General features: G+C 36.3%; 1 protein-coding gene across 1 annotated transcript in view; it reads right to left on the bottom strand.

The window, feature by feature from the left end:
• LOC111057155 (coiled-coil domain-containing protein 85C) overlaps positions 1-14,263 on the bottom strand; it is a 37,079-nt gene extending 22,816 nt beyond the window's left edge. Inside the window, exons 1-2 of the mRNA XM_039428190.1 lie at positions 13,876-14,263; positions 9,744-9,954 (exon numbers count right to left, since the gene is read on the bottom strand). Coding sequence (XP_039284124.1) covers positions 9,744-9,954; positions 13,876-14,099 — 435 coding nt within the window. The 5' untranslated portion in view covers positions 14,100-14,263. The remainder of the gene's footprint in view (positions 1-9,743; positions 9,955-13,875) is intronic.
• Positions 14,264-14,522: the final 259 nt, after the last annotated feature.

The following is a 14,522-nucleotide window of genomic DNA, read 5'->3' as shown; positions in this document are numbered from 1 at the left end:
TTCCTCACAAGACCAAAGGTAAATAATGTCCTTTGGAAGATTAGATTGTAAGATGTGAATTTTATTGTCATACACTGACTAATGTTGAAAACTGAAGGGTTGGAAATTGGGGTAATTTGGGGGGGGGGCATTACACTTGGATTGGGGGGGCATGCGCCATTGCCCTTGGGGGGGCTGGGCCACCCTGGTTAGGTTGGCACCAAGTTGAAGATTTAAATGCATTTATCGCGGAAAAATTGATTGGGCACTGCTACTTCAATCCTGGGAATATTATATTACTAGCAGTCAGGCTCGCTTCGCTCGCCATATCCGTTTAGCCAGACGTTAAGTCTGGATCCCCGACTGGATCGTCCTAACATATGATAAAAATGCTCAAATGAAAAATGCTGATCTCATTCTTGGACGATCCAGTCGGGGGTCCAGGGGGCGGAGCCCCCTGGCTAGACGGATACGGCGAGCCTGACGGCTAGTCTATATAATATAAAAGCGAAATGGCACTCACTGACTGACTGACTGACTCACTCACTCACTCACTCACTCGCAGAACTAAAAATCTACCGGACCAAAAACGTTCGAATTTGGTAGGTATGTTCAGTTGGCCCTTTAGAGGCGCATTAAGAAATCTTTTGGCGATATTTCAACTCTAAGGGTGGTTTTTAAGGGTTTAAAGTTCGTCTTTTAGCATGTATATTCTTCTTATTCCAAAATCTTAAAATTATAATTGGAATGTCCATACCATATGTTAATATAGAACTATAATCTAGAGAGAGTACCTCTTCGAAACAGTTGTTCTGGTTACTAAATTAAAAATTTTGTCAGGTTGGCATCAAGTTGAGTTGACTTTGTTAGGTTGGCACAAAGTTGAAGATTGAAATGCATTTATCCAGGACCTCCTAAATACCTATTTAGGAGGTCCTGATTTATCTCGAAAAAATTGATTGGGTACTGCTACTTCAATCAGAGCTATTCCTGGGAATATTATATTACTAGCAGTCAGGCTCGCTTCGCTCGCCATATCCGTTTAGCCAGACGTTAAGTCTGGATCCCCGACTGGATCGTCCTAACATATGATAAAAATGCTCAAATGAAAAATGCTGATCTCATTCTTGGACGATCCAGTCGGGGGTCCAGGGGGCGGAGCCCCCTGGCTAGACGGATACGGCGAGCCTGACGGCTAGTCTATATAATATAAAAGCGAAATGGCACTCACTGACTGACTGACTGACTCACTCACTCACTCACTCACTCGCAGAACTAAAAATCTACCGGACCAAAAACGTTCGAATTTGGTAGGTATGTTCAGTTGGCCCTTTAGAGGCGCACTAAGAAATCTTTTGGCGATATTTCAACTCTAAGGGTGGTTTTTAAGGGTTTAAAGTTCGTCTTTTAGCATGTATATTCTTCTTATTCCAAAATCTTAAAATTATAATTGGAATGTCCATACCATATGTTAATATAGAACTATAATCTAGAGAGAGTACCTCTTCGAAACAGTTGTTCTGGTTACTAAATTAAAAATTTTGTCAGGTTGGCATCAAGTTGAGTTGACTTTGTTAGGTTGGCACAAAGTTGAAGATTGAAATGCATTTATCCAGGACCTCCTAAATACCTATTTAGGAGGTCCTGATTTATCTCGAAAAAATTGATTGGGTACTGCTACTTCAATCAGAGCTATTCCTGGGAATATTATATTACTAGCCGTCAGGCTCGCTTCGTTCGCCATATTCGTTTAGCCAGACCTTTAGTCTGGACCCCCGACTGGATCGTCCTAACATATGATAAAAATATGACATAACATTTCAAATTTGTTAGGTGTGTTCAGTTGGCTCTTTAGAGGCGCAATAAGAGCGGATTTGGGAAAAAAATTCCAAAGATACGCCCAAAATCTGCGTTTTTTAGCGTTTTCTCAGCTTTATCGAGAACAAATGAACAGAAAATGTTCAAATTTACTACAGAAGCTCAGCTGGGGTGCAATAATGTTGTGTTAGAAGGAATTTGAAATAACGTCAAAGATACGCCCAAAATTAGCGTTTTCTCAGCTTTTCTGCGTTCCCTCACCTTTTTCAATAATTGATAGAAATATATTTAAAAAAATTCAGTACACAGGTTTAGCTGAGGTGGAAGAATTTTGTTCGCCAAAGATACGCCGATATAGTAACAGGTGTTTTTCGAGATCAAATTGACATGATACGTTCAAATTCGGTACAGAGGTTCCGCTGAGGTCTATATGCAGGGGAGCGAAGCGAGCCCGCTGATATCATTTTTGGACGATCCAGTCGGGGGTCCAGGGGGCGGAGCCCCCTGGCTAGACGGATATGGCGAGCGAAGCGAGCCTGGCGGCTAGTACACTATAAATAGTCCAGAAAGTAGGTTATGTTCCATACACGTGAATTCAGGTTCAATTTTCTGTTCAAACATTTTAAAACAAAAAAATTATAATTTAGATTATATACAAACCAAATTGAATAACAAAATAATACTCACTAATCAAGTGAAATTGTCAAATAATGATCAATTTTAAAAATTATGATATAGGTTTTTTTATTGTCAATACTATAGCTATCTAGTCTGGAGACTAATGAGCTAATTTTTTCTACCCTAGCATACTACTTGAAAATGTTAACAGCGAATATCTCATTAGATATTCTTACTTATATTGATTGTTTAATTAATAGCATGCAGTGATGGAATAAATTCAATTCAATATGTATACTTATGACTGTACTATAGAAGCTAGATTCACTCAATCACTGCTCTGCTCTTTCACTGGACATTAATTGAACAAGCACTACACTAGCTCATACGGTTTCCTCCTTTTGAGCCTCCGCACCAAACCTCCATTGTCTAGCAGCTGGATCGCCTCAACGTTGTCGTGTTGGTGCAGTCGCCCCTCGTGCCTCTCCGCATGCCTCTGGATCTCGGTGGACACCAGGTCAACGTGCAGGTCTCTATGACGATCTCTGTTCCTGACATACCAAGGAGCATCCACAATGTTCCTCAGCACCTTGTTCTGGAACCGTTGTATGACATTGATGTTGCTGTCTTTGGTACACCCCCAAAGTTGTATACCATATGTCCATACTGGCTTTAGTATCTGTTTGTACAGAAGTACTTTGTTTCGGATTTGTAGGTTGGAGTTTTTACCGATCAGCCAATACAGCTTCTTATATTTGATTCCAAGTTCCTCTCTCTTCTTCTTGACATGGGCCTTCCAGTGAAGCTTTGCGTCCAAGGTCATACCTAGATACTTGGCATCATTGGCATATGGTACAACTTGGTTGTTAATTGTTATTGGTATGAGCAGGTCCTTCTTATTGGTGAAGTTGATGTGAATCGACTTTGCTTCATTTAGTTTCATCCTCCACTTTCTAGTCCAATCTTGAATTTTGTTGATGGATCTCTGTAGTTTTTCTGTTGCAATATGAATATTACTGTCTACTGATAATATGGCTGTATCGTCTGCAAATGTTGCTGTAGTATTCTCATCAAGGCTGGGAATATCGCTGGTATAAAGTAGGTAGAGAAATGGTCCTAGAACACTTCCTTGAGGAACTCCTGCTTTTATTTCCTTCAAATCAGAATATGAATTTTCATGCCTGACTCTAAAGTATCTGTCAGTCAGATAGGATTTTAATATATCTGTAAATTGCTTTGGTAGCACTTTTTCCAGTTTGAAAAGAAGACCTTCATGCCACACTTTATCAAAAGCTTGCCCTATATCAAGTAAAGCTGCTGAACAAACTTTTTTCTCTTCTAGGCTCTTCTCTATTACATTCACAATCCTATGCACTTGGTCTATTGTTGAGTGTTTCATTCTGAAGCCAAATTGGTGATTTGGAATTATGTGCTGTCTCTCAATTATTGGTGTTAGCCTACTCAGTAAAATCCTTTCAAACAACTTGGCAAGCACAGGTAGCAATGATATTGGCCTATATGATGATACTTCATGTGGCTCTTTACCTGGCTTGAGTAGCATTTTAACTCTGCTACCATATTCCTGGTACAAATTTGAGTCTGAAAGAGGCATTCAAAATGTGTGTTAATTTTACTATTGCTTTTCTTGGTAGGTGCTTGAGGACTAAGCCAGTTATCATTTCGAATCCAGGGGTCTTTTTGTTATTCAGATTTCTTATTTCTCTTTTCATCTCTTCTACTGTGACACACATTATTTCTTGATTTGGCTGTAAGATGTTCTCCTCTGCTTCTAAAGTGTCTTCTTCAGTTGTGTTGTTTGGTTGAAAAACGTTCACAAGATGATCTGCAAAGGTCTGTGCCTTTTCATCACTACTCCTTGCCCATTGTCTGTTTTGCTTCCTGAGAGGAGGAGATTGATGAATGGGTTTTTTTATTTTTTTAGCTGCCTTCCAGAGTGAGTAGTCTGTACTGCGTTCTGCTGTTAAGTTTATCAAGTAATTATTGATTGATTCATTCTTGATACATTGAATCTCTCTCCTTAGTTCTTGAGTTAGATTGTTTAAAACTCTTTTGTCTTGAGGGGAACGTGATTGCTGCCATCTCCTTCTTGCTCTTCGTTTTTCCACAATCATTTCTCTGATTTCCGCAGGGTAATTATTTCCAGTGGTTCTTCTTCTGAATTGTGGAGTATTACACCATGCTGCCTGTTGGATATCAGTAACAAACTTCTCTAACTCCCGATCAATCTGTTCTTCATTTCTTAATGGCGAGTTCAACTCTATTCTTTCATCCAGCATCTTTTGGAAACCATCCCAATCCGTGTGGCTGTTGACTAGCGCAGGACAAGCATTTTCCTTCTGTAGAATTGAATCACTCAGAGTCAAAATGATGGGTGAATGGTCCGAATTTAGATCGAAACTATCCTCTAAATGCAAATAATTTACCGATATATTCTTTGTCAGAAAAAAATCTATAAGATCTGGGATTCTCCTCGTATCGCTGGGCCAGTAGGTTGGTTTACCAGTTGAAAGAGCTTCGCACCTCATCTCTCTCATTGCTTCATAGAGCTGTCTTCCCTTGTGTGTTGTTAAGCGCGATCCCCAATGCACGTGCTTTGCATTGAAATCTCCACCAAGAATGAATTTGTCTCCTAACATATCAAGCAATGATAAATATTCATATTTTCTGATGGAATATCTGGGAGGACAGTAAATAGCTGCAACAACAAAATGATAATTGACTGCTTTTACTGCTACACCTGTCAATTGTATTCTATCACTTTCGAGTTTCACTTGTTCATGATGTTGTAGATTGTCTCTGATGATGATGGCACTCCCACCCCTTGCGACATTGCTGGGATGTAAAGCATGATAGATCCTATAGCCTTTAAATTTTATAAACGACTGCTTTGTAAAATGAGTCTCAGATATAAGACATATATCTATTTTTTCTATGTTTAGAACTGCTTCCAACTCCTGTTGCCGTTGTAACAATCCATTTGCGTTCCATTCCATTATTTTTAGTGAATGAATCATTTGAATTGCAGTAGTTTACTTTTTTCTAACTTCAGAAATTTAGACTGCAGTGAGGTGATTATTTGTTCTTGTCTATCCAGTTTTGCCAAGATGAGCTGCAAAATATTATTGTTATCTCCTACTTCACTTTTTGGCTCTCCCAATTTTGGTCTATTTTCTTTTGAGACAATCTGGGCGAAAGTTAATTTCTTAACCGCGCTTTCATTGTTTGGATTGTGGGTTTGTGTATTTTCTGTGATTTTTGGTGGAATATTCTTCACTGTGTTCTTCCGTAAATCTGGAATATTTTTTGTTTTATTGGAGTTTATAATCTTTTGCAATTCGATTGCGACAGTGCAGCCTCGATAGCTGGCTGGATGTGCTTCCCCGCAATGAATACATTTTGGTAAAGCATCACTGGGTTTTGTACAGTCTTTTGTTTGATGTTTACCTGCACACTTTACACACCTAGGCTCCTTGTTACAGTATTTTTGTGTGTGACCGTATGCTTGGCATCGTTTGCATTGCGGTATCAGGTTGGCCTTCTTCAGTGCTTCAACTTCCACTTTGCAACCAAGTATATTTTCAAGTTCAAAAACTTTTTTTATATTTTCTTCCGCGCTGAATGAGACTATGAACATATCTAATGGCTCTCTTGTCTTCCACTTTAGCTTATTCACAACTTCTAGAACTTTCAATCCTCGTATTTTCAAATCTTCCAGTATCATGTCCGTACTACAAGAGTGATGAAGTTTTTTAAGCATTATTCTTATTGGTCTCGACTGCTTATCTTCATAGGAATGCCAGTTAAATCCGTCATTAATCAGTTCTCTGGTAACATTCCGATAAGTTTCGGAGTCGACTGCATTTATTTTGAACGTTTCTCTACTCAAGAGTTTTATTCTAAATTTGTCAGCTGGTGACACTTTTTTCAAACTCTTAAGGAGTCCATCTAGATTCTTGATACCATCCACTAAGATTGGGGGTGGTGGCATTTCTTTCTTCTCTCTCTTCTCCACGTCAGTGGTTTTAGAATTCAAGTTCTGTTGAATTCTTTTTGCAGACACATTTTTGACTTCTGGCGATGGAGTACTAAGCTTCCTCTTCTTGGTAGCCCGCTTAGTACGAGTCCTGATCCATTCCGTTTCTTTGGCCAATTCTTCCTCATTTGTTGAGTAGTTCTCGGCTGCTGAGCTGGTAGGCTGTGAGCTGTGAATCTTCTTCTCAATATTCAGAAATCTTGCTTCCAAATCCTGCACTTTTTTTAACAGTTCTAAGTTGCTCCTCTAATTCCTTCCTCTTCTCATCGGTCTCTTTCCAGGCGATGAAAAGTACCTGCTCGGTTGAAGTTTCGAGTTTATTTAATTTGATATATTTATCCGGTGAACACTGGATTTCTGATGTATTTAGCAAGGTGTTGGTGTCCATACTGTCGTTAGTGGCTTCCTGTTCTCCTTGCTCTTCTGTAGGAATACTAGGTGGCTTCACTAAGTTAGACATATTTTGAAAACATACCTTTCAAACAGCCCTCGTATCAACACTCACGCACACGGAAACGCGATCGCGAGCTTTAGAACGGCCGCGAAAAGCAGGTCGCTTTGCTTGCATGAATTCCGCGGTCGACGACCGATATTTGATGCAATATTTTTGTTCCACTTTTGATTGCGAACAAACTGCTGACTCACTACTTCTACACTACACTATTACTACTCCACTATACGTCCGTTCTCTACGAGTTCTAACTTAATACTGATGATATAGGTGAATTATAATTATATACTACTACTCTAGTTTAGGAGGATTATCATGTCATGTCAACAAATCAGATTATGTTGATCAAATCGATTAAATTGTCTAGCTAGATAAAATTTCTCGCTGATTGATTATTATTACACAGCTGGAAATAATTCTGTCTCTCTCCCACACAGGCACACGCATCTTCTGTTAACGAGAGACGACAAAATTATCATCTCTTTTCCAAGGATGAATTATCCTTTTAATGTCGTTCAGCGAGTTTTCCAACGAATGAGACCTAGTGCAATCGAATCTTTATATCATAAACCTACTATGTTCCAAATTTCGTGAAAATCGTTAGAGCCGCTTTCCAGATCCGTAAAACATAAATAACCAGATATAAAAATAGCCAGATATATAAAATACAGAAATTGCTCGCTCAATATAATAGAATTTTTTGTAGTCAGTGTTTGAAGTTCCGCAAAACATTTCATAGTTTTTTGTCAACTATAAGGCGAATCGATACTTTCAAAACATAGTGACCACGTTAGGTGGTCGTGACCACGATCAAACACATAGGTCCACGTTATAATGGCAGTGAAGAAAGATAGGAAAACAGCGTTGCCGATTGTCTGCCTTGCCACTGACTTCTATAGAGGATAGCTGATACTGGTAAATCTGATTTAATATTAACTGTTCAATCTTGTTTAAAATAATCAGTTATATTTTATTCAAGAAAATATATTTTTTAATGATTAATATTTTTTATAATTGAGATGGAACGTATTTCTTGATTGTTAAAAAACGATCTGGCAATATTGCGGAGCTACAAAAAGATAGTTCTATCTGCTTTGTAGAATGATAGACAACTATAGCAGCACCAATGGTAATCAAGTTCTGCCATTCTAAAGTGGACCTCACCATGTCTTGAAGGTTCCGATTTGTCTTATAGTTGACAAAATACTTTGAAGTGCTTCGCAACGGTCTGCGGGAAGTACAAGTTACCGTGCAATTTTTAGAGGATTAGTGGGTATGAAATGATAAAGTAACTTGCCGAGCTGAAAATTAAAACTGCTACCGCATCAATTCTTCTTTCTATCAAAATTGTCAATTGGAAGTAATTTTTTCAAGATTTTATTCATATTTTGTCGAAATCACAAGAATAATAATTATTATAAATAGAAATCTCAGTACCCTTTTAAATTAGGGTTTGTAAATATGCATTATGATTTTTTTTAACATCTTTATTGCCCATAAAAACAAATACAAAATGAAAAACTTACAAAAGAAATATTCTAGATTATAATATTATGCTATTTTACAAATAAATTAAAATTACATGGCACCACCCAGCAAGGGTAAAACCCTGACCGCTGAGTGATTGCCCGAAACATGTTGTGATAAAATAATTTAAAAGGGTACTGAGATTTATATTTCTATTTAAATAATTAAAAGTAGCCCTAGAGAAAAAAAACAATAATAATAATTATTATTAAGGCTGTGCAAAGGCTAAAAATAGATTTCTACTGGTGATATTTTTCAAAGTTTTACGATTTTTATAATATATCATCAATCTATCAAAAAGTTTTCCCAGGAAAAATTTTTTTTCCGATCAATACTTTTTGAGATATGAGCGCCCGAAGTTAAAATTTTTGGGACAGAAAATTTCAAATTCCGTAAGAGATAAATCCATGAGATTTTTAGAGGCTAAATTAATTCTTCATGATATTTTTGATGTAGTAAAATAGAAGTTTTCTGAAAATATAGATTTTTGAGAAAATTATTCAATTTACCAAAAATGACCAAACATAACTCGAATAAAAGTTATTTTTGGTAATTTCTAATAAATTGAATAACTTTCTCAAAAACTGATATTTTCAGAAAATTGCTGTTTTACTAGATCAACAATACCATGAAGAATCTATCCTCTAGATTTCATGGATTTATCTCTTACCGAATTTGAAATGTTCTGTCACAAAAATTTTAACTTTAGGCGCTCATATATCAAAAAAAAAAAGATATTTATCTCGGGCCACTCCCGTGTTTCGGATGGACACGTTAAGCCGTCAGTCCCGGCTGCCTAAAAAGCAGTCGTTAGGTCATGTCAGAGGCCCTGAAATTGATCAGTTGCGACCTGAAAACTCTGACACCAGACCTGAGCCATCCAGGTCACTCTATATTATTATTATTATTATTCTATCTCAAAAAGAATTGATTAAAAAAAATGTTTTCCTGAGAAAACTTTTCCATTTTGATAGCTTGATGATATATACTAATCGAAAATCTTTGAAAAATATCACCAGTAGAAAGTTTATTTTTAGCCTTTGCACAGCCTTAATTGATTTGATTATTAAATTTGAAAATTCTATGAAGTTAGAACCAACGAGCTGAAGGTGATACATACAAAACAGAAAGTAACCGGAGAAAAGTATGTTGGCTAGGCCTGAGGTAAAAATCAGCAACAAATCAAAGCAGCTTCGGTCACTACTAAAACGAATGGATTTTAATAAGAAAGTACAGTTTTACATTTATTTTAAACACCTATCATTATGGAGATATGTGAAAATGTTGTTTGTGTACCTGTTCGGCTAGCCGTTGTGCGTCAGTGTGAGGAGGGCCGTCGGGGGGCTTTCGCACAAACTTGAGCATATCGGTGGCGGGGGGTGGTGGCCCCCCTTGGGTGACAGCTGGTGGCGCGTGGTACTGGGGTGGGGGAGGGGGCTGCTGCTGCTTCAAGTCAGCTATTGGCGCCGACAGTTGCAGCTGTTGTTTGTCGATTGGTTGCTGGTGCCTGCAATTGTATTCAAAATAGCAATTAGATGAATGATAAATCATTGATTTTAAGGGTGAGTTTCACCAAATTAACGTTAACGCTTCGCTTAGTAATCTCCAGCAAACACTAACGAACTTGACTTCAACGAAACATTAAGAAATTTGATTTCACAAACGAAAACTAATGTTACGTTACGAAACGACAGATTAGAGTGGATCAGGGTGGCAGTGAGCCGACATGACACTTGTTCCACGTTGTAAGCATGTAAAACCTAACCTAGAAAATACAACTAGATTCCGAAACCACAAGTATTGTTTACCAAATTGAGAGGAGATTAGCCTACAAATTTTAGTAATTGATAATAATTATAATGCAGTTTTTTTAGTTGTATGATTTATAACATTTAATTTAGGCTGCTGTAGTGTTTTAAAAAATGTTCTATAGATTGTTTTTTTTTTTGTAAATAAGTAAAATTTCATAGGATGTCTTCTAGCCATTCTGTCAATGTTGTGTTGCCTGAAGCTATCAAAAGAAGAAGGGACCCAACATTCATGAACAGTGAAAGAACGCATCTTGTCAATCTTATTGAAAAATAAGTTGATTTTGTCCAAATTATTAAAATTATCAACTCTTTCTCTTATCCATCCAGATCGGCGAACAACATAATCGTCATCACTGTCACTCTCAAATGCCAATTCGTATGCTCTTCTTCTAGCATCATTTGGCCTTTCCATATTGAAACAAATTAATCTAATATAAAATATTCGTAAAAGCCGGGAATAAATAAACATATCCTCAACAAACTACTTTCAACAAGACAGTAAACAGAACGCCGGCATTTTTTTCTTAACAACAGATTACAGATGTTGACTGACCAAATTTGGCCGGTTAACTCTATAACGGCTCTTTAGCTGTAACGGCGTGTGGTGAAACCAGATTTTGTCAGTTAAGGGCTAATTGGAGTTTACGCTTCCTCTAACGACAAGTTTAGTTCCTGGTGAAACCCAGCCCAAGTTACCACTATTGAGTGAGATATTATTTTTTCAACCTATCAACCGCCACAATTTGAAAGTTTGATCTTAGAGTGAAAATCGGATTAATTTTAAAAAATAAAATGAAAGACATAATTTCAAAGATTTATTATAAATAATCTAATTACGAGTATTATATTATATTATTGGTGACCGGATTATTCGAGTTTTACCTTTGAAAATTCAGGAGAGAAGAAGTTATTGGCAGACATGTTGCCCCTTCTCTATTGTAATGAGGTTTATAGTTATTGGATATTTGGGGTAATTTTTATGTATGGTATTGTTGGATATTGTTAGGTTGTGAGATTGAATAACTAATTTGTAAGATTTATAGGATGAGTAATAAGTTGTTAAGTTAACTAATTCATTATGATAATATTTCATAATCCCCCAATATTATCGCTTGGCTTGCGAGAGGTTAAATGATCAAACTCTATAACTCATGAGATAGGAACTATAATTAAAAAAAATAAACCAAACAGATAATAATTTAGAGAACTAAATAATCTACTTAATTAAATTTGAAACTCAAAATAAACTGAAAACTACAATAAAATATTAATGAAAATTTAAAATAACAGTAATAATAAAATAATTGCAGGATTTACCTCAAATAAGATCAATGAATAATAAATAATAGAATAAAATTATAGTACCCTTTAAAATAAATAAAATAATAAAACAAGAATACAAATTGTATTATTTTATTAATTTTAAAGGGATTTTTCAAGTCGATTTGAGAGAGGTTCTTGAAAGTATTGATAGTTCGAGACATTTTAGTTTATTGCACCTACACCTAGACTTTATTGTTTGATATATTCACCTCATCCCTAATTTCATTTTGTCTATTTGTGGTTTGTAATAATTTTAAATAACAGTTCCTTTTGAATTAATTTGAAAAAGGTTTCTGACAGACTCGCTAGTTCGAGATTGTTGAGATCTCTCCATCCATATCTAGACTATATATCTCGAAATATATATGCGTCTACATGATTTTATTCTATTTTATAAATACAAGAAAGTAGCCCCTGAATTCATTAATTTAAAAAAATAATAAATAAATATAATTTTATTGCCGCTCAACATTACAATAGTTATGGACAACGTCAGAAATATATAGTTTAGCAAGCATAGCCAATCTATATTATAACATGAAGGGTTAATGTGTAAAACATATCTTGACTGGTGAAAACACCAGTCAAAATAACATACAAGTAAATTATTACATAGAAGAAATAAACCCAAATACTAGAAAAAATAGTAAAAAATAGTTTATCTTAAAGAATAATATATATTGAAATTCGAAAAATTCTATGACAATATAAGATGGATTTTCAATTAACCAGCTATGTAGCCTTTTTCTAAATAATTGAAATGGAGCTTCTATTCACTCATGTGGAAATTCATTAAGCATTCTCATTCCAACAACATCATAGCTATCCTGCGATTTAGTCAGCCTAGAGAAAGGTATTTCTATATTTCCGTTACCCTTTTTATTATGGGGATGTATATTTCTTCTTAGCTGATTATTAGGCAAGTTATTTTTCGTATATAGAAGACAAGTAAAAATATAAGTTTATTATTGTTGGTATACCTATTTCAGCAAATAACGATTTACAATGAGCCAATCTTTCAGAATTTATGATTATTCGTATAACCTTTATTTCATTATAATTTATTCTCATTAAGTGAACCACTTTGAAGCATCAGACAAACTGTTCTTAGTTTCAGTCTGGAGGATTTCGAATTTAAACATTGAAAAAAGTTGTATCATCCGCATATACAATATCCGATCCTAGCGGCACCCCACTTTTTATCTCATTAATTTGAGATTTTTCCTTTTCTAAGCTAATAATTTGTTTACAGTGACTGAGAAAAGAGGCGAAAATATTATCAAATTTGCTACCAACAATGCCATAATGAACCAGTTTACTGAGAAGCACATCGCGATCCACACAATCGAATCCTTTACTGAGATCACAGAATGTGGCCACAGAGGTAGAGCCGAGCCCGTTTACCTGCTGTAGATATTTCCAGGCCCCGTACTCGTAACCGACTGCACAGAGGCATATATTTTCCAGTCCACTTCTACTTGTCATGAATTTTCCCCGTCGGCGACACTTTTAATTATTAAACAGTGGTACTCTTGAATTGTGAAAATGCATGTCAAATAATCGGCTACATTACACTATCATTATGCCTGTATAGAAAGGCATTCTGTATAAAATTCAAAATAAAGTAGGAAGATGTTTAAGAATGGAAATGTTGTGCTGTCAAATTGAAGCAAACAATTATTTGTGATCCTATTCATGATAAGAATTTTGATACAAAAGTATGGTGTGGTTGGATAGAAATTGGAAGGTTACCGTATTCAAAACAATTTTAAAAAATAATTCACTCACTATTTCGTAAGGGTAACTTACTATATAAATTCGTATGGCAGGAGAGAATCATATTTTTAATAATCGTAAGTGCCGTTAATGAAGCACAAAAAGCATCAATAATTTAAAAATTAGTATCTGCAAAAAGTGCTAATTAAGGAGCTTTGTCATTAAATAATTACATTGAAACTCACATACTAATGAGAATGAATCAATTAAGCATTATTTCTGTTATCATTTTCTACCAATTGTTATCAATGCTCTTGCCAAGCGGTGGACACTTGATATTGGGTTGATACTTCATAATCATAACTAATAATATATTTATAGCTGATATCAATCATGCTTAATAAAATTGGAAAACTCTATTTATTCAACCTAATCATGCGTGATTATAAATAAATAAATGTTTGTTTTGATGCGGATAGCATCAAAACTAGTCTAATATTGACGATACACTGGCTATTGAAAGTTGAGACTGCTATACAATATGAGGATAGGTCTGCTAGTGAGTGGAGCATTGTTACCGTTGGATGTCGGCGGTGGCGGTGAAACGATGACCACCGGTGTCAGTCAGGTGGTGCCGGGCATCCTGGGGTCCTGGAGGCGGCTGCAGACGAGAGAGGGAGGCGGGGTGTGGTGGAGGCGGCGCCTGGTAGCGCGGCACGGGCAGCTTCTTGTGACCTTGGACGGGGGCGGCGGCAGGAGCAACTACTACTGACGATGATTGTTTCTTGATGTTGCTGGACATGTTCAAAACAACTGCGGCGGCGGCGGCGGCGGAGGCGGCAACGGAGTCTATTTGTTGAGGGTGTCTGCCGGACCACTCGGCATCGTCATTCACATCACTGCTGATATTTGATGCAATTTACATCAACTGAGCACACCTGAAATCAACATTTCAACTGCATTTATTTAGCATTGTGCAAATTTCTGCTATCATCAACATATGTCCAAGCGTTTTTCAATTTTTGAATTTCATGGAAATAAAGTGTGGATAATGAGAAGCCATTATTTGGTAGAGTAAATTTAGCTGCATTAATTAAAATTCATTTATTTGCCATAAAATAATACAGATTGATAAAATGAATATTTTAACTTACAAAATGGCACTACCGGCAAAGAAAACTTGTGCGCCGGCAGTGAGTTCGAACAACTAGGTACAGCAAACCAT

The sequence above is a fragment of the Nilaparvata lugens genome, chromosome 5 (assembly GCF_014356525.2).
Source record: "Nilaparvata lugens isolate BPH chromosome 5, ASM1435652v1, whole genome shotgun sequence".
Taxonomy (NCBI): Eukaryota; Metazoa; Arthropoda; class Insecta; order Hemiptera; family Delphacidae; genus Nilaparvata; species Nilaparvata lugens.
Note: the sequence above shows the minus strand (reverse complement) of the source record. Positions and strands in the feature narration are given on the sequence as shown.